This window comes from Ruditapes philippinarum, unplaced genomic scaffold (assembly GCF_026571515.1).
Source record: "Ruditapes philippinarum isolate M1 unplaced genomic scaffold, ASM2657151v2 ctg5605_1_1_1_1, whole genome shotgun sequence".
NCBI lineage: Eukaryota > Metazoa > Mollusca > Bivalvia > Venerida > Veneridae > Ruditapes > Ruditapes philippinarum.
In genome coordinates, this window is record NW_026864088.1 from 34,524 (window position 1) to 56,637 (window position 22,114).

The 22,114-nt window shown below is 31.4% G+C and overlaps 2 protein-coding genes across 4 annotated transcripts in view; one reads left to right on the top strand and one right to left on the bottom strand.

Moving 5' to 3' along the window:
- The window catches only part of LOC132724392 (uncharacterized), a 32,885-nt gene extending 17,589 nt beyond the window's left edge, over positions 1-15,296 (bottom strand). The window contains exons 1-2 of one of the 2 annotated variants that reach the window (XM_060709244.1): positions 14,730-15,290; positions 12,608-14,212 (exon numbers count right to left, since the gene is read on the bottom strand). In XM_060709244.1, the coding sequence (XP_060565227.1) occupies positions 12,868-14,212; positions 14,730-15,061 (1,677 nt within the window). In that variant the 5' untranslated portion in view covers positions 15,062-15,290 and the 3' untranslated portion in view covers positions 12,608-12,867. Of the gene's footprint in view, positions 1-12,607; positions 14,213-14,729 lie in introns of those variants that run through there. The other variant, XM_060709245.1, reaches the window with a different exon arrangement.
- Positions 1-21,034, top strand: part of LOC132724393 (hexosaminidase D-like) — a gene marked incomplete at its 5' end in the record, with an annotated part of 49,955 nt that extends 28,921 nt beyond the window's left edge. Inside the window, 1 exon segment of one of the 2 annotated variants that reach the window (XM_060709248.1) lies at positions 20,880-21,034. In XM_060709248.1, coding sequence (XP_060565231.1) covers positions 20,880-20,961 — 82 coding nt within the window. 2 annotated transcript variants of the gene reach the window in all.
- Between the last annotated feature and the right edge of the window lie 1,080 nt (positions 21,035-22,114).

A 22,114-nucleotide genomic window follows, 5' to 3' on the forward strand; every position in this document is an offset into this window, starting at 1 on the left:
CTGAAAGCAAGTGAATATCCAACTTACATTGACATCAAAATCATGCTAAATTAATATACATATACCTACGTCATAGGAAGGTTTTTTTCCGATTCTTAACAATTTCTCATTGATACCAGAAATGCCGATATTTTCTTTTGTTGTTGCATTTCAGGCTTCTAAATGGCTTAAAACTTTTACATAAAAAGTTTGAGACTTCTCTAAACATTGTTTTCTTTCCTGATACTGTTGATGAATGGTGTGGTGTATATCTTAAACCTAAAATAGACAAAATGACCGACATTGTGGAGTTGGCCAGGAACCAGGATAGGGGCTCTAGTCTAGAGACATAGCCAATGTGTGATTGGATAAAATCTGGTGTTTTTGTTAAAATTATGACTTTGCTCTCAACATTTTTCAGTAAAAGTAAAAAGTTTTTGCTTATAATTTTGATTTCAGTGTTTATATCATGTGAAGACCGGAAATTCAGTTCCTTTGAATCTAGAGCTAAGCGTCTAAGTATGTTTTTAGCTTCACTTTTCAAAGAGAAAAAGTGGAGTTATTGTAATTACTGTCGTGTTGACGTTGGTGTCTGCATCTGTGATGGTTAATCTTTACGTTAAGGTCCATTTTTCGCAGGAAGTATAAAAGCTTTTCACTACATGTTTATTGTCATAAAAAGACGAGTTTTAGCAGGGCAGATAATCCTAAATTATTTTGAAGGACAGATAACTTTAGAGTTTGTTTTTTTCTCAGTTCCCCATTTTTGACTTTAAAATTTTGGTTAACGTTTTGTTAAGAAAAGCATCAAAAATGTTCACTTTAAACTTGGAGTTCTTGATCACTCCTAAATTTGAAATGCATTTCTCAGGGGTAGAAAAAAAACTGTTAAGGTATTCTTTTAAAAATATTTGTTGACTATTAAGATGCTTTAGCATGTCTGCATAATTATGCCCCTGTTTCTATGCTGTCTTTTTTCAACATTATCCGGCACTGAGAAAAAGTGTCGGTTTTCTTTTTATCAACAACATACTTTGTATGATAAAATGTAGGCACTTTAATATAAATAATAATCTTATATTTTCTAACTATCTTAAAGTTGGATTTTTTAACATGAGATTTTTGACTCTGCCTTGAGTGAATTTGCTAAAGAAGTTGCTTTTTAGCATATAACTGTTTATCATGTATGACTATGATTATAAATTGTTGCATTAATGTTAGACAGGAAGATAATATGTTTTTGCTCTCAACATTGTCAGTAAAATTTTCTTATTATGACTTTGATTTCAGTGTTTATTTCATGTGAATGGCGGAAAGTCATTTCTTTTGAAATCGAAGATTTAATATAATATCTTGTAACAGTTATTTTACTTTTACCAAACAATATAAAATAATTATAAATTGCATTTAAAGTATATAAAGCTGTATATCTGCTGCTTCCTACAGTTTACAAATTATTTTCTTTGAATTTTAAAGAGTAATAATTATTGAAAGATACCTGCATGAAAGAAATATGTTGGTATATGTCCTTAAAAGTGAACTTCCCATACACTCAATCATTGCTAAGTGCATAAAATCTTCCTTAAAGTAACATCATAATATTTTGTTCTGGAACATTTAATACTGTTTACGTAATGAATCCATGTGTGAATAGCAGAAATGTTCTATATTAAAACTCTTTTGTGAATCGACTGTTATAAGATTATGGTAGCAACATGGTTTTATGGGTTTTGAATTTTATGAAAATATTAAAAACATTCTGACTTGTCTCATTTTACTCTTATATATTGTATATACATGTTATGCATCTAGAATTTCTGTTTAATGAATATGTATATGGGAGGTAATGAATATTCCAAATAACATATTGTTGTACAAAAAGATAATTTTATATAGGGATCGGTTGTCATGGCATGGGTAGTAATAAAATGTCCCATCTGCATTGATCTTGCCTAGGTTATGACAATTCTCTAGTCCTACCAAACATGCATGTTATTACCTTACAATATGCAATATTATCTCTCTGTAATGTATAGTTAGCCTTATAGACAATGTTTTATATAAATGTTTGAAATGTACATTATATTTAGGGGTATCTCTGGTTGATTTGATGTAGTCTGTTAATAATGTTTCTGATTGATTTATATTAAAGTGTATTTAATATTATGTTTTTTGTGAAATGTATATGGCATTAAGTTGAGTGTTATCATATTAGCCTTATCTAGTTGGCCATCAACCTTATATTTAATTTTAGTTTTGTTCCCTCAAGGAATATCTTAAAAGTCAATTATTAAGTCTAATTATATTCGCTCTTTCATTCCCATACAAATTTACATTCTTAAATCTTGTTGGGTGTATTTTTTCCTGTACTTGATAACAGAAAACAAGCAAACTTTATTCAAATGTTCTTCTGATTTGTTCTAACATGGGGCAGTAGGTAACACTTTGACTTACTCAAAAAGAAGCCATTCTATACTGGTTTAAAAAACCAGAATATCAATTTAGCTTGCAACAGTTAATACATATATGAAGGGGATAAGATATTTAAAAATGAATAGCTTGTCTAACATAGATTATGAAAAGGTTTCCTGCAGAGATACCACATTTAAATGCTTTTCTTTAAGCTTTTGTATAATGTACAATGTTCATGTAATACCTTGTGTACTAAAATGTGCTTTATTGTACATGTTTTGATGTACATGCCAACATCGTATTATTTTCCTGTTTTAGTTAGTAATTTCTTTTAAAAAAAAACACAAACTGCTTGATATATATTTTAAGATTTAATGAAGGCTTTTGTGTAAATCTGACAGAAAATTTGTGTCAATTTCAATTAAAACTTTAAATCCTAGCAAACATTTAAATATCAGCTATTCCCTCAGTGTTTATTTGAAATTTACTTGGTCTAGTCAAGAACATTACACAATTGTTTCAGTAAAAAGGCCGTCTTGTTAGTATTTTATTTTTTCCTCTTATTTTAGCTGTATTCTTTTTAAGCTGAAAGACTGAAAAACATTTGTTGTGATTACTTCTTAATATATTTCTATGTTTGAAAAAAAAATGTTTCTATGCATGCAATTATAGTATTATAAGAGGTAAAATATAGAATTAGGAATGTTTTACTTGATTCAATATTTGATGTAGACCTACGAAAATCGAGTAATTTTGTGCCATTATGTTTGATAATAGCATACATGTAGCTAGTAAAGGAGGAAATATTTGATCACAGACCACAGTGTAAAAGTTTGTTGTATTCTTCTCAATCATACAGGTTGGATCTTTCATACTTTATGAAATACATTTTGTGCCCAAGAGCTGTAATGACTGACCTGCTACAATTGGAATTGGGCCAGGTTGCAAATTTGTGCAGTCATACCAACTAGACATCTATTTTAAAACAGCTTTCGCATTTTGATACGGAATACATGTACATGTATTTTAAATTTATAACTAACTTTGACAGGTTTAGAGTTGACTACCGTTTGGAATCATAACTTTATTGTTAATCCTCTATACTTAATTTGTATTATGGTCTTCTGCTATAGTTTTGAAATCAAAACCCATCGATTTTTATTGTGAAAACTTTTGGTATTAGAATTCAGAAAAATAAGTACCCCAAAATCTAGAATTTGTTCCGACTATATGGAAGCACAGGTGTGGCCTATCTTTATACTGGTGACATATGTAAGTCTTTTTTGTTGTATCTGTGTAAGTTAATGCAATATATAAATAAAAGTGCCATAACTAAAAAAAAGTATAGTTAAGTTGTTTTTCTTAGTCACTATATTTCTCTTTTAATATCTGAATAGTTATGACAATGATGAGGCATAAGCCAGTAGTCTGAAGGAGGGCATGCTTATTATAAAAAGTCAACAAGGCAAGTTTAGGTCATATAATAAAACATATTTTGTTGGATTGCTTGTTGTTAAGTAAGATATATTTTACTTATTATACCCCCGAAACGAAGTTTGGGGGGTTATATAGGAGTTACTCAGTGGTCGGTCGGTTGGTCGTTCGGTCCAGCGGTCCGTATCATTTTCCTTGTCCGGAGCATAACTTGAAGACTATTGATTGGAATTCAATACAACTTCATACAATGATCAAGCACATTGAGAGGAAGTGCACAAAAACCATAACTCTATCTTGACTAATAACAGAGTTATTGTCCTTTGTTACTTTTCCTTTTCCGGAGCATTACTTGAAAACTACTGGTAGGAATTCAAAACAACTTCACACAATGGTCAAGCACAATAAGAGGAAGTGCAGTGCACAAAATCCATTACTCTATCTAAAGTAATTACAGAGTTATTGCCTTTGTTACTTTTCCATTGCTTTCTTTTTGTCCAGTGCATAACTTGAAAATTAATGGTTGGAATTCAATGAAACTTCATACAATGATCAAGCACATTGAGAGGAAGTGAAGTGTACAAGAACCATGACTCCATCTTGACTAATTGTCCGGAGCATAACTTGAAGACTATTGATTGGAATTCAATACAACTTCATACAATGATTGAGCACATTGAGAGCAAGTGCTCAATAACCATAACTCTATCTTGACTAATTACAGAGTTATTGCCCTTTGTTACTTTTCCTTTTCCGGAGCATAACTTGAAAACTACTGGTAGGAATTCAAAACAACTTCATACAATGGTCAAGCACAATAAGAGAAAGTGCAGTGCACAAGAACCATAACTCTATCCAAAGTAATTACAGAGTTATTGCCCTTTGTTACTTTTCCATTGCTTTTTTTTGTCCGGAGCATAACTAGAAGACTACAATGATCAAGCACATTTAGAGGAAGTGCAGTGCACAGAAACCATAACTCTTTCTTGACTCATTTAAGAGTTTTTGCCCTTTGTTACTTTTTATTGTCCAGTGTATAACTTGAAAATTAATAGTTGGAATTCAATGAAACTTCATACAATTGTCAAGGGCAGTGAGATGAAGTGCAGTGCACAAGAACTATATCTCTATTTGAACAAATTACAGTTATTGCCCTTTGTTATTTTTTGTCCAGTGCATAACTTGAAAACTAGTAGTTGGAATTCAGTACAACTTCATACAATGGTAAAAGGCAATGAGAGGAAGTGCAGTGTACAATAACCATTACTCCATCTTCAGTATTTGTAGAGTTATTGCCCTTTGTTCTTTTTCCTTGTCCGGTGCATTACTTAAAAACTAATGTTTAATGGAACTTCATACAATTGTCAAGTGCAATGAGGGAAAGTGCAGTGCTCAAGAAGCGTAACTCTTTCTGGACTTATTACAGAGTAATTCAATATAATTTCATCAATAGTCAACCACATTAAAAGGAAATGCAACATACAAGAACCACAACTATCTTTAATTTCCCACAACCATAACTCTTTTCCAATTCTTTTGCAAGGTATTCTGTTACTAGTAACTAGTGACTAGTAACTTCCCAATTTCCAAAGCAGTCTTGCGGGGGTATTAATCACATTTAGTGATAGTTCTAGTTTAAAATATTGTCAGAGATTATTCATCTGATTATAATTACATATATATGAAACCTGATGAAGCATTTTTGTCATACTATACATATAGTCGTAGATGTTGTTATTATATTAGGGTATTTTAAATGTTATACAGAATTGCTAAAATGAGCCGGAGAGTTTAGAAACATAGACCAATATATCGGTTTTATACAGTATAATTTCTCCTATCCATATAAAACCAAGAGTTTTAAGTGTTTATTGTTCTTTACAACATTAACTTATAACTTATGTCATGATAATGTTAGTGTTAGATATTTCATGTATGACTATCTAGTACATCATTGGTTGTGAAATGTGAATTTCATCTGTGTAGGAATTTATCTGTATAGAGAATGGAAATTTAAATAAAAACTATAGCTATATTCTGTAGTTCTTGCAAGTTGTTTAGCCATCATAAACTATACTTATTGTAAACTATTGTCAGTTTAGTAATGCAATTTCAATTCAGGACTAAAGAAAATTTTCGTTGAATTGAAATCTGAAGTCAATTGGAGAAGCATGACAGTTAAAACATCTATGTATTGTGTTTTAAATCGTATTTTAAGTCGTATGGCCATCCGCTATGTAATAGAATCACATGGCATAATGATATTTTGCAATCACATGGCAACCATCACATGGATTTATAAGAAGATTTACATGGCTTTATAAATCTTGGGATCTAATGACATCGATCACATTACAGATCTACGAGGCATTATGATATTTTGGAATTACATCGCGATCCAAATGTCGTTATGATACATAAATGTTTTTTTGGTGGTCACCTAAAGAATTAATTTCCATGCAGAACTCTGGTTGCCATGTCAACCGAAAGAAAAAAAACCTTAAAAAATCCTCTTTTAAAAAAAAACCCAAATAGTTAGAACGTTTATAAATATATTTGGGTTGAAATGTCTTCTACATGTTCTAGTGAGTTTCAAATAAAATGCCTGGGGTCAAAATTGTCCCTGCCTAGGGCGTCATTGATTTTCTAATACATGTATGTATATAGCAAAAACTTATAAAATTTTCTTTTAACACCCAAAAAGCTAGAGATCATTGAATTTCTTTATATATGTGTATTGTAAAAACTTAAAAAATCTTCATTTTAAAACTCCAAAGAGTTAGAGCTAAGATATCTTCTGATTGGTGTCTACCAAGTTAGTTCAAATAAAATCCCTGGGGTCAAAACTGGTCCGCCACGGGGGGCATCATTGATTTTCCTAATTTGTATATAGTAAAAACAAAAACAAAATCTCACATAGAGGAGCAACCCCTCTGTGTGCTATTTGTGGCATATTCAAGATAGTGGAGAAAGAACTCAGGCTCCTCTTGGTGTGTTACTTCTGGCATGATCGGAGAAGTAAAGGAATACCTCAGGTGCTCACTTGTGTGTTTTTACTGGCATGAGTGAACTACTGGAGGAAGACCTCAGGTACCCCTGTCTGTGTTATTTCTGGCATGAGTGAACTAGTGGAGGGAAACCTAAGGTGTCCCATTGTGTGTTATTTCTGGCATGAGCAGCCTAGTGGAGGAAGACCTCAGGGTCCCCTTTTTTGTTATTTATTGCATGAGTAATGGAGTACGTGCCCCTTTGTGTGTTATTTCAGGAAGACTCCGGGTGCAATTCTGTGTGTATTTCTAACAGGAGTAGAGGATTATTGGGGGAATATCTCAGGTGCCTCTATTTGTGTTATTTCTGGCATGAGTAGTGGACTAGTTTCATCTTTGTGCGTTATTTCTGGCATGAGTTGACCAGTGGAGGAAGAACCGTTTCTATATTGTAGATATATGGGATCGTTTTTCCAAAGTATTTAGTAACATTTGGGTGGCGAGTGCTTTTAAAGGTGCTACAGGGGCGTGTATAAATGCTACCAACATTATGTATCATGTGGACAATCATCTCACCTGGCTGAATGTTTTAGATCGTATCAAATCAAAATTTGAAAACATCAAGGGTATTGCAATAACTGACTGGCAAAGGTGAATTGTATGATATAGAAGTAAACTTTTATCCAGTCCATATCCTATATATAATAGTCAAACCTTTTGTAGGCAATAACTTCAATGAGGAGTCACTTAAATGTTTTTTTTTCAAAAGTTTTTTTAGGGGGGGGGGGGGTTGGAATGGCTGGATAACAGACATGCTTTATGTACACATTGAATAAAATATAATAGCTAAAATCAGAATAGAAAGTTTTGTTTATTATTTTATATCTTATTCCTTTTATTTTGTACAATGCAAATATACAAGAAAAAAATAGAATAGAAATACTATAGATATAAATAGCCTTTCTTACTTCTTGTTTTTTTTCTAATGCTGAAAATACATGTCTCGAGAATCAATCTGTCAGAAACAACTACAAGTATATCAAATGACATTGTATTTATATATTTATTCATTTTGTCGGTTTCAAGTTACATTTATGTCATTGATAGGGCATATGGTCATTTTCCAGTTTTACTGGTGAAGGAAGTCCTCAGATGCCCATCTTTGCATTATTTCAGTCACAAATATGCACTTGAAGTTGAATCACAGACTTTCTATAAGTTGGCTGGATAGCTTCCTCGCATGAAAGAATTCATTAGCCCTAGTCGGATTTGATTCAGCAGAGAGTGGCCCTTGGTTTTAAGTTAACACTTACACTGTTTAGGTCATATTGCCATTTTTTAGCAGAAACATCCCTTGATACCGCCCCAGCCAGTGTAATATCCTCGTAAATAAATCGTTTCATGTACTATAACTATAACTTATGACAAACAATGTGAATTTATTTTTTGAGAAATGAACATTGATTTTAAGCTGATCAGTTCAAGCTGATCAAGTTCCAATGGAAAAGTCAAACTATTAATGATTTTTGTGTTGTTGTTGTCGTCGTAAGGTGATTCCGCTTTGTCAGCCATGTTTGTTTTCACTAAGTCTATCCAAAGTGAAAGAAGGCCAAAATTCATAAAATAACAAAGCTCACAATGTAAAATGATGAACCATTTGAAAGTACACTTCCAGGTTTACCCAAGACACCCCATGATACCCCAAGACACCCCAAGACTACTCTGGTACAGAAAGATACACATTTTTAGTCCCATGACTACCCCAAGACACTCCAAGAAACTTATATATTGTGTATATTGTGTATATTGGGAAAGTGTTATATACGTCACTTGTTAATTTACATCTCATCTTGTTAATTACTGTTTAATATATCAAATATTGTTAATTATGTATGGAGTTCTTTCATCACTAAACTATTTATTGATATGCTCTTTAATATAAAATAAAAATATTTTGATTAAAATTAACTTTACTGAAACAGCAAGACTATGTTAATCTAATGAAATGTAGGGCAGATGAAATAAAAAAAAATCAATATTATGAAACAAAATGTTATCAATTTAATAATCAGGCATCAAAAATGTGTCACTCATAAAATGACATTGTCGCCGAATTAAACTTGCACTACACCCAAATCCCGCAACATTGCAATTATTTCATTGTTGTAAACTATTTTGCACAAAAAAGAATACATTTATAATCTTACATTAAAAAATATATGGAAATAAATGAAGAGAGATTCAATGTGTAAATGTGAAATCGCATAGTTTCCTCCCATATAAAATGTAAATTTAAGACGTATTAACATGTCAGTAAAAGTGTCTTGGGGTGGTCTTGGGGTGTCTTGATGTTGTCTTGGGGTGTCTTGACGTAGTCTTGGGTGTCTTGAAGTGGTCTAGGGGTGTCTTGGGGTAGTCTTGGGGTGTCTTGGTGTAAATAGACCGACCGTCAAAATATAAACCATAACAATAAGAATATTTACCTTGAAAGTGCTACATTTCTGAAGACCAAGAACATTATGTTGCAAAGTTTTATACACATTTCATGAATGGCAAAATCCATTTTTAAGTCTGTTTTTGTGCCAACAAATGCTATATTATGTAGCAAATACAAAAATCTTTCAAACCTTAATTCCAAATAAATCAGTATCACATGTCCTTATAAGCACATGGCCTCCATTATTTTTTTGTAAAAAAGTAGTGCAAGAAGACAATAACCATTTCTAGCCTGATGAACTACAATTAAAATGAAAACACAACCAGACTTTAAAATCTAACCTTTATATTGTGTAACAGTGAAGTGTGTCTGTTTGTCATGTACACAAGAAATAGGTTATTGATGTTTATTTTCATGGTACTACTTAAATTTTTACACAGTATTTTGTGTGTTCTGCAAAATATAGCATTTTGTCTGCACTAAAACTGACTTTAAACTGGATTTTGCCATTCATGAAATGTGCATAAAACTTTACAACATATTGTACTTAATTGGTCTTCAGAAATTAAGCATATTCAAGGTAAATTTTCTTATTGTTATCATTTTCATTTTTGTTTAAAACAGTCCTTAAAACATAGAACTGGAAGTAAACATGCAAATGGCTCATCATTTTACATCGTGAACTTTGTTATTATATGAATTTTGGCCTACTTTCACTTTGGATAGACTTGGTGACAAAGCGGAATCACCTAAATGCAAACACTTTATTTTAGCCCATTATTCAATCAATAGAAATTTTTATTGTATAAATCAAGGTGCAGGAGTGTAATAAAGCCATTAAATAAAACAAATGTACACTTTAGTAATTACAATTTGACGTCATGTTATTTGCATTATATACAAACATGACGTACAAACACGCTGATGTAGTGTTACACTACAGGTGCATCAATGAAAACAGACTTTTTATTAACTGTTATCTTTTCCTTATTTTGGATTTGTGATAAAAAGAAGATTATATTAATGTAAATACAATACTAAATTTATTGTACTTGTTGAATAAAACAATATTATCCTCGCAAAATTCTCAGATAATATGATTTTGTCTATTAAATTTATACTCATTCAATATCATCTATTTTAAAATACATTGAGGAGAGATGTAATTTTTATGACATAATTTGCTTTACTGACCTCAAATTTAAATGTCATATAGCATGTATAAATTTAGATGTCATATAGCATATTGGGCATGAAACATCTTCTAGTGAGTGTCTACCAAGTTTGTTGAAATTGGCCCGCATAGGGGGGACAATTGATTTTCCTAATATGTATACAGTAAAAGCTTAAAAATCTTCTTTTCAAAAACTCAAATAGCTAGAGCTTAAATATTAAGCATGAAACATCTTCTAGTGGATGTCTACATTTGCATTTGAATGTTTTTTCCAGAAACATTCACTTCTGGCATTCATTGAGATGTGACCCAGCAACTCAAATTTCATGGTCTCCTGCCACTAAATCCATTTGAAGCAATAATAATATATTATGTATCACATTTTGTGTGAAGAAGTGTGAAATGTGTAATGCTATTTGTAAAGAAAATGATTTTCTCTATTTTTTATATCCCCACAAGCGAAGTTGGTTCAACAATTCTGTTGTTCCTCGATGGATTTAGATATTATTATGCATAAATAAATGTGTTTGACATTATGGTATGTATTGAGCATGGATCAAGTTCCTACCTCAAAGGTCAAGGTCACACTATCCAAAGTCATGATATAGTTTTTAGCTCGACTATTCGCAGTCCGTGTGGTTAATTTTTTGCGTGTAAGCTGGTATCTCAATAACTACTGAAGGTAATAGATTGAAACTTCACAAACTTGTTCTCTATGATAATCTAACATGATTGGCACAAGTCCCATAACTCTGATTGCTTTTTTGCATAATTATGCCCTTTTTCGACTTAGAAATTCTTGGTTAAGCTTTTGCGTGTAAGCTGGATCTCCATAACTACTGAAGGGAATGGATTGAAACTTCACACACTTGTTCTCTGTGATAACCTTACATGATTGGCACAAGTCCCATAACTCTTGATTTGTTTTTTCATAATTATGCCCCTTTTGCGACTTAGAAATTTTTGGTAAAGGTTTTGCTTGTAAACTGGTATCTCCATAGCTACTGAAGGGTTTGTGCCTTTTTTTGGACAATTTTATGAATTCATAATAATAAAGCAGTGATTTACTCGATAAAACATTTAATAACAAGCCTTTGTACCTTATCGGACAATTTTATGTATTGATTTAGGTACGCATTATTATACTCGATGAAACACCCTTGTGACAACTTTTCGAATAGTCGAGCGTTACCGTCCGACATTTCTTGTTTAAATTCAGGTGAATTTATGGTTGTGTCAAAGATATGATGATGATATGTCGCCCAAAAGGGTCAAGTATTTAGTTCAAAGGTCAAGGTGACACTTGCATGGTCATACTAGACAATTGTGAATAGATTGCCTTCTTTTGTGCACAGCTTTGTTATTCATGGATGAACTTTGAAATAATTATGCATAAATATGCTGCTTATTAAGATAATGTTTTGAGCAAAATTTAGCTTAACTCAAATTCATACTTAAATGTCATAAGTTATGATATGACAGTGCCTTGATGGTCATGTCCAGACATGTCTTTTTGTTATTCATTGACAGATTTTGTAATAAACTTTGATTAAAGATATGATTCTTTAAAACAATTTTAAAAGTTCAATGTCATGTTTTATATTTTTATGAGAGTGCAACAGTTATATCCAATTGTCAGTTCTGTAATCCAGAAATGAATTTTGAAATAGCTGGCCTAAGACATACTTCTGTCGCACATTAGGAAAACTTGTCACATTCACAGGCCAGGTTGACTGTCTAAAAGATGATGGTTATAAATACAATGTAAAAATTCCACACTATGGGCTGTGTCTTGACATATTTTGTCATTCACTTACAGATATTTTTTAAAAACTTGGGCTAACTGAGAATATGAGATGATATTTGTGAATGTTTCTATATTATTTACTGAAACAGTCTTATTATTGTAACCATACCTTTGATGCAAGTCAAGGTCATGGTTTCTCTACTTGGCCCTGCTTGGGATGGAGTGCATTTGTCTGTTACCAATGACAGCTCTTGTTTTGGCAAATATTATGTCTATAACTGTGTGAGTGTGTAAACCGTTTTTGAAAATAAAATGCTACCGACAAAAATCTGGACCAGGGCCATATGTGTTTACCAAACATGTTCTGGTTTAGAAATGACCTGACTCTTATTCTTTTAAATAAAAAAATGCTTTAACACAGAACATAAACAGTGAAATCTAACACAAGCATATCCCCTTTATTGTAGCATAACAAAACTGCAACATTACACAGTAATCAGTGTATATATAGCATATTCTAGAATTATTTAATGTTTGAAAAGAAAATCTCAAGAAGACTTAAATTTAAAGCAAAAAAATCCATAGAAATGTTTTCATCAAAAGTATCTGAAATTTTTCTTTGTTGTAAAACATTTGTGTTTGTAGATAGTGTAAATAGCCCACTAATATTTAGTTTGGTTGATGTCAGTATATTGCTTTACAGTAAATCATACACCTCAATTGTATCACTGTTACTAATGATTACAACCAGTATATCCTGTTGTGAATAAAAGCTAGCAGACCTACTTTCACAAATATCCCCTAGTACTCCCATTTTTGCACCAGAATTCTCATTGATCTGAACAATTTTTGACCGCCCTGATCCACACACAAATATATTTCCACGTTTGTCCTTACAAACACCCTTTAAGGAAACAAAATCCGGATCAGTAATTGTTGTCTTATAGTTTCCCTCAAGGTCAAGGACAATCAGACTTTTATACATGTCAGCCACATAAATTATCTTTCCATCACTGCTTACACTGATATGTCTGTTCCCAATGAAAATTGAATTTCCTTGTTTATCATTTGTGATCTTTCGTAACATGGAGCCATTCATATCATAAATGTAGAGCACTGCATTTTTATCAGAGATGAATAATTTGTTGTCTTTATAGGCCAGTCCGTAACAGTTATGATCTAGCTTTAGTTGTTTGGTGATAACAAGTTTGTCTCCCATTGTAACAAATTGAATGGTTTTATTGTTCAAACTTACTGCAAAGTCGTTTTTGCTTATTTGACAAATTGTGTGTGGAGGCACATCAAAATCTAACCGATGTTTTATGGAACCTGAAGACAAATCAATAAGCTTCAGTGCCCTGTTGTTATAGTCAGGTAGAAATAGTAGTCCATCATCTGTGAAACATGAACCATAAACATTACATGTATTCCTATCATTTACATGTTTGATGTTGACTTGTTTTTTGCTTTTCACAACATACATTTTGTCTCTTATATTTTCAGTATTACTCACTGAAATTAATCCAAATGTCTTGAAGTTTTTTAAAGCATCCTTTATTGTTGAATCAGCAATGAATTCAACTTTAACATCTGATGAATTTGTCACAGACTCTGCTTCTGCTCCATTAGCTGCCATGACTTGTTTCCGAGAAGTTTTCACAGCGACAAACTCTTGCGCTTTATTCCCAACTGACTTTGCTAGTTTTTGTGATGATAGTTCGAGTTCATCAATATGTCTTTGTAGGTTTTTAATCTCATTCTCTAATTTCTCTTTGCCATTTTTGTACTTTTCCTCTAAAGATTTTAATGTCGCCTTTTCAAGTGTGTCCAGTATTCCTTCCATTTCTTTTCTGAATTGTCTGATTGACTCTACAGCCTTGTCTTTCTGTGCATCGAGCTCTTTTACAAGAAGTTTCTTTGCTCTCTCAGCGCATTCAAGTTTAGTTTTTATATGAATCAGCTCAATATTTGTTTTATCAGCATTAATCTCCTTACACAAGTCATCAATTTCATCTGGTACCGAATGTATATGTTGACATGTTCTGAAAATTATAGTGTAAAAAATATAAAAATTACGAGAATGATTTGTGATATAAGTTAAAGGCCCATTTCATCTCATTAATGCTATATTTTTGGTGCCCTATTACAAAAATTTACTCATTAGCCATAGATTTAGAGCTAATTTTTGCGATATATTTAAACTAAGCAATTGTGTCTTAAACTGAGAAAAAAAAGATAATAGAATTATTCCGAGACAGTTTGCTGTGTTACTTGGGTAACATGGCATTTGAAATATCTATTCATTTGATAGTTTTACTATTTTTGTTATATATTATCTTCACTGATTAATTTGGAACTCATATGAATGGTAACAACTGAATGAAAATGAGCTTTATATGATATGCTTGTAAGTTTTCTACAAGTTTGTATGATAATAATAACAACAGAGAAATAAATTACCTTTAATTTAGTTTCAGGTAATTGTATATTGATTGAAAAATGCAACTGTCTAAATTGTTAATTTCAGTTAAATTTAATGCTATAATTAAAGAATCTAACCTGTGTTTTACGGCTATACAGGTCGCACATGCTATATCATCGTGATCTGCACAATACATATCTAGCAACTTGGTTTTATGAACTTCACATCTTTCAACTGGAAAACTTGGCAACGATTTCTGTAAGCTAACTGTATTGAAACTTGACTTGTCTATAAACTGATGTACGCCCATAGCAGAAGGAAACATTTTGTGCAAGTCTGTACATGGTGAACAAAAATAATCCTGACATTCTACACAATAAGTGTCTGCCTCCTTTACTATATGTTTCTTTTCACATAAACAACATTTAAAGTTGATACATTCATCTGATCCAATACCTCCGTCCGCCATTTTCTACAATTTCTTTTTTACTTCCTAGTTACTGCAAAAAAAACCCAACGTAACACAGTTTATCAATTATTAGTGAAAAAAGTTTAAAAACAGCGTTATCCATTTTATTTAGAGGTGATCCCAGTAGTGTAGTTTTACTTTCTTGTTTAAATCGACCTAAATTTTGATCTAACTACTGATAGCATTATCAGTGTACAAGATATTGGACTTTGTTATTTGAGGTATTTATAAATCATGTACATGCGTAACAGATGTTATATGAAAATAAGTAGGTCACTGAAGAAAGATACTGTTCACTTATTTCACCGGTTATGTAAAAATTTAAGTATAATAAAAAAGAAAATTCTATTTATGCAATTTTTAATATTTACATAAACACTTATGATAGTAAGTGACAAAGTTTTTAAACATTCATTTGGGGTAGTTAGGTATTAGCTTTTAACTTAGCCTATCAAATTACTGTGTATTGAGCAGCCTATTAAATTACTTTAAACAATTATTTGATATAGAAGCTCTGATTTATCTTTTTGCCCTACATTTTCTTTTTCAAGTACCTTTTGTTATGATGTCAATCTTGAATGTTTTCATTCAAATTGATTATATTGAGATACATTCTTGGTGTTTACAGATATAGCTGGAGTCATGGATAGTTTTATGTCTTCCATTTTAATACAAAAAAAATCCAAAAACTAGGAATGGGATGCACACAATTAAAGATGCACCTGTTTTATTTATTTATGTGTTGTTATTGCTCAAATATTATAAATGTAATTCTGTTTTACAACACAATTGTTTAAAGTCTGTATGTATTATAATTCCTTTAACTTTAAAACGATCAGTATTTTTTCAACAGGCAGGTCTTATTACAGAGTAATAATGACTTGATTGTGTCATTAATCCCACATGTCTTTTGAATTACTTTTAAGCTTTACCAGAACACATCTTGTTCAAAGTGAGCTAGTGTCATCATCCGGCATCCGTCTGTCCACTCTTCTTTGTGAACAACATTTCAAGGCGATCTTTGTTGTTCAAAAATATCTATTTCATGTAGAACTCTGCTAGCCATGGCAACCGAAAGAAAAATATTTATAAATCATCTCCTCTGCGTAAAGCTATGATATTTGGCATAAGGTGGAACTTTACCAAGCTTGTTCGGAGCCCATGGGTTAAAATTCCCCTCGCCTAAAGGGTAAGGGGTTTTCCGTATATGTTAGTATAGTAAATTCTTTTATATCTTCTCCCAGAAGCCGTTTGAGTTTCGATATTTGTCATGAATCAACATAAAGTGGACCTCTACCAAGCTTGTTCGAATAAAAGCCGTAGGTTCATTGGTTTTCCTTAAATGTCTTTAAAAATCATATCAGGTTAGAGCTTAGGTATTTTGCATGAAACATTGTGTAATGGACATTATCCAAGTTTTGTCATTCAAATTAAAGCCTTGTCGTGGGGTCAGAATTAGCCAATTTCTGGGAATCATGGGTTTTCCTTATATGTTTTAGGTTTTACACTTTAATAATCAGCTCCATTGTAAAACCCATGATTGCCCTTTCATAGGAAATAAAAATTGGTTTGTTTCTGAAGCATAATATGTCCTTATAACCCAACCAAAAAGAAGGTTTGAAAAACAAAAACAAAAATACATTTTTTCAAATGGACCCCAATTAAAAGTAAGAATATAAAATTGATAATAATACAGTTCATCATAAGAACTTGAAGTTTTTCTTTGTTGTAATTTATTGATGATTTACATAAGCTATGATAATGTACATCTTCACTTCAGTTTGATGACTAGTTTTTTTAGTATGGTAGACTTAGAATAAATCATACACCTCTATCATATTACTAGACCAATTTGTAACCACCAGTCTATTATGTTTCAAATCAAAGCTTGTAGACAAACTTTTAGAAACATTTCCAAGGGCTCCCAATTAAACACCAGTCTTCTCATTGATCTGGACAAGTTTTGACAGCCCGATCCACACACAAATATTTTTCCATGTTTGTCCGTGTAAACTCCACATAGATAAACAAAATTTGGATCGGTGATTGTTGTCTTGTAGTTTCCCTCAAGGTCAAAGACAACAAGACCCTTATCAAAATCAGCCACATAAATCGTCTTGCCATCACTGCTAACACTGATATGTCTGTTGCAACTGAAGATGGCATTGCCTTGTTTGTCATTCTTGATTTTGCGAAACATGATACCATTCTCATAATAAATATAGAGGGAGTTACTTTGATCAGAGATAAACAGTTATGTTGTCTTTACAAGCCAGTCTATAACACTTATGATCTAGTTTCTGTTGTTTGGTGGTAACAAGTTTGTCACCCATTGAAACAAATTGAATGGTTTGATTGCTCAAACTTACTGCAAAGTCGTTTTTGCTTATTTTGTAAATTGTATGTTGAGGCACGCCCAAATCTAATCGATGTTTTATGGATTCTGAAGACAAATCAATAAGCGTTAATGCTTTATTGTTATAGTCGGCTAGAAATAATAGTCCATCATCAGTAAAGCATGTACTGTGCACATGACATGATGTTCTATCATTTACATGTTTGATGTTGACTTGTCTCTTGCTTTTCAAAACTTACCTTTTGTCTGTTGCAGTCACTGAAATTAATCCAAATGTCTAACAATCTTTTAAGGCATTCTTTATTGTCGAATCAACAATGAATTCAACTTTAACATCTGCTGCATTTGTATGGCATTGCTTTTCAAATCAATCTTGATTTTTCATTTGTTCATACAAATTTCCTCCATAGGTTGATTAGATCTGGATTAGTTCATGTTTCTTGTAATTTCAGTCCATGTCAAGGACTATTAACCCTTTTTAATGATGGTTATAAAACGTATCCACTTTAACCATAACTCTAGTAGTTGCAATTGATAGCTCCCTACTTATTTGAATAACAATAAATTTAACCACAAACATAGACATGTGCTCTTTTGTTAACAAATAGGTTGTTGTTAAATTGTTATAAAATATATCCACTAATCTGATAATAAGAATAAGATAGCTCAGGGATCTATGCATTTTGCAGTCATTGCCTTTTGTATTTTTTTATCAATTATCAATATGAAGCTTATTGGTTAAATAAATCTTGATGAGGTAAAGTGCCACGAGGATGGAATCTCATATGATTCTAAAAATTGAACATCATGATATATGAAGGAGAAAATAGGTCAATCACAGGGTAAGTTTTCAACATTTTAAACATTTATATTTAATTCAAAGATTTTTTTTAAAGAAAATCGAAGAATCGAAGAAAATAAATCGAAATGTGATTCCTACCCTCCTGGCTTCCCCTTATATTTACCCAGTTTTGTTCGGATTTTTATGCAGTCTTCAACGAAATATTCTTTCCGTCGTGGGTTCTGGTGTGCCCAAAATATGCAATGGGTATGAAGAAAATGTCGCTAAACGGACTCCAAATACAGAGTTTTCACAAAATATTACCACCAAACGATGCTTATCATTCAAACAAACACTTATTGAAACATTTAACGGAAATTCACATATATTTTTACCGATGCTCCATTTTGAGATTCATATGGGGTTCCACCCCCGTGAATGAGATGTCAAAGAGCTGTAACTCTTTTTATGTATAATAAGGAGTTAATTTTCGTACTTAATTTTTGTTGAGAGCATAACTTTTAAGTCAGTAGGATTTATCAACATAAAAAAGTGGCATGGAGAGATGTTCGTTCCAGAACAGTTTTGAAGGAAGAAGAAATTCTTTCTTAATAGATTTTATATACATTTATGTCTAATTAAAGTACTTTTCAAATTGTTTTTTTTTTCTATTTTGCGCTGGTATGACATTTTTGCATGGTAATGTTCTTACAGAGTTTTAATTTTACAGAAATTCTAAATAAACTAACAAACACATTTTAATATCATTTTATTCACTATTGTCAATGACAGTTTTTGGGGAGAATATTTAAAGAAAGGTCATGGTATTTTTTTCTTACTTTTTTCAGGGAGGACATTCCAGCATGTGAATTTCCTGGTTCAGATATTTATAAAGACACAATAGAACTACTCAGGTTAGAAGCTGCCTATGAGGATTTTCTGCATAGTGAAGGGTAAGTTCCTCTATAAAATACTTGATGCTTTACCAATTCTTATAAGCCCCCGAAGATTCGTTTGGGGATGTATTATAATGCGGAGTTGTCTGTCTGTCTATCTGCCTGTCCAGGTCTAAAGTAATTGCATTATCGGATAGAATCATCAGCTGCATCATTTACAACAGTTAATCTACTTCCTATCTTTAAAACATAATTTTGTTTGTGCTACTTTCTCATACATTTGTGATCAGGTGTATATTACAATTTGATGTATGTTTTGACAAATAACTTGAGTGCTAAATCTCATTTCATTTTTTTTTTTCATCGTTTTTCGTGAATAATTATTTTTATAAGCGTGAAAAATGGCCCAAACAATGAAACGTTTAACATAAATCAGGTTTAAAATAGCACAAAGAAATGATTTTTTAGTTTAATTTAATTATTTCCTTATTATTTTATATGTTTCCTTTTATGGTATTAGCACTTATTGATCACTGTAAGAAAACAATTAATTGCGAATTGATGTTTTTAAAACCATGGATCATAGTGGGACTCCTTAAATATATTGAAAATTCACAACTCTCAACTCTGTGTGAATTGTTAACTTATAAACATTAAATAATCAGTTATGTAAACTTCCTTGAAAAAAGTTATATAGATCCTAATATAATATCTTTACAAATAAATTTCAATTTAAAGTTCAATTTATACACTGCAAATTTGATGTTTTTTTCAAACGTATTGTTTTGAATATAAACAGTTTTTAATGCTTATGCATAAATATAAACGAAGAACATGTAAAAAATTATGTAATCAGTTTAAATTTTAGTTTGTTAATTTGATGTTTTATTTAAATTTTGATTTTTGTAGGAGATTGTTCATGGATGAATGAATATCACATGCGTAGAAAACTTCACCAAACCCAATGCATCTAGAAAGCACTTCTGGCCTCAAGCAGTAAGGTATTACGCACACTGTCTTACGGGTACAGTAATAAACTTTTTATATATATATTTTTTTGGGGGATCAGAGATTTTTAGAACAAAAAACATCATAACATTGTAAGTTCACAAGATTTGGAATAAAGCAAATGTCTCTATGTTAATTGTTTGAGGCACTAGAAAGCACTTTTAAATAGAAGCATTGTCGTTTCTTAAGCTTACTGGACAGCTAACTTGTATGAAGAATTACTTGCCGCCTTATCAGAAATTGTACTAACAGGAGTGATTGTTATTTAACCTCTTTAATAAGGCTAATATAAGAATATGCTTCCGTGTGTGTGATTTTGTTGTTGTTTTTTTAACTTGAATATATTGATGTTCAAACAGTAATATTTATTAGCTTTTGCCACTAGTATAGAATCAGGCCAGCTTTCATGTCTGTGGAGTCTGATCAGGCTCGATGTTGGCTGACCAAATTTTTTATCTTAATGTCCAGCGAAAAAAAAAAGAAAAGCCTTTATTAGGTATAACAATTTTACATTCAATTGTGAGTTTTCATTTCAACTGAATAATTTTTACTTAAAATTGTTTTGAATATTGTGTTTCGTCTGTGCATGCCTTTACTTAAGATTTTGTTTTTGAAACTGAAAGCAAGTGAAAATCCAACTTACATGGACATCAAATCATGGTCAAAAGTATACATATACTTACGTCCTATTGAAGGGGTTCTTTTTCCGATTTCTTAAACAATTTCTCGATTGATACCAGAAAAATGCTGATATTTTCTTTTGTTGTTCTATTTCAGCCTTCTAAATGGCTTAAAACTTTTACATAAAAAGTTTGAGACTTCTCTGAAAGTTGTTTTCTTTCCTGATACTGTTGTATGAATGGTGTGGTGTATATCTTAAACCTAAAATAGACAAAATGACCGACATTGTGGAGTTGGCCAGGAACCAGGATAGCGGCTTTAGTCTAGAGACATAGCCAATGTGTATTGGATAAAATCTGGTGTTTGTTTTAAATTATGACTTTGCCTCTCAACATTTTTCAGTAAAAGTAAAAAGTTTTTGCTTTTAATTTTGATTTCATGTTTATATCAGTGAAGACCGGAAATTCAGTTCCTTTGAATCTAGAGCTAAGCGTCTAGTATTTTTTAGCTTTCACTTTTCAAAAGAGAAAAAAAGTGGAGTTATTGTAATTACTGTCGTGTTACGTTGTGTCGATAATGTGATGGGTTAATCTTTACGTTAAGGTCCATTTTTCGCAGAAGTTATAAAAGCTTTTCACTACATGTTTATTGTTATTAAAAGACGATTCAGCAGGGCAGAAATCCTAAATTATTTTGAAAGACAATAACTTTAGAGTTTGTTTTTTCTCAGTTCCCCTTTTTTGACTTTAAAATTTTGGTTTAACGTTTTGTTAAGAAAAACATAACAAAATTCACTTTAAACTTGGAGTTCTTGATCACTCCTAAATTGAAATAGCATTTCTCAGGGTAGAAAAAAAAACTGTTAATGTATTCTTTTAAACTATCTTGTTGACTAATTAATATGCTTTGCATTCTGCTAACTTATGCCCCTGTTTCTATGCTGTTCTTTTTTCAACATTATATCACCGGCACTGAGAAAAAAAGTTTCGCTTTTCTTTTTATCAATGACATACCTGAATGTATAAACTTTAGCATGTTTTTGGGGAATAATAATCTTATATTTTCAACGATTCTTAAAGTTGGATTGTTTTTAACACGAGATTTTTTATTCCTGCCTTGATAATTTTCTAAAGAAAATTTCTTTTTTAGCAATAACGTGGTTTATGTAACTATGATTATAAATTGTTGCCCTTTATGTTACACAGAAAGATTTAAAATGTTTTTTCTTTTCAAAAATTTCAGTAAAAATTTTTTTTATTATGTTTATAAACATGTTTTTTTATGTTTGGGAAGGGGGAAAGTTTATTTCTTTTGAAAACGAAATTTAAAATAATATCTTTAAAAAGTTATTTAAAATTTTTAACCCCAAAAATTAAAATAACTAATTTAAT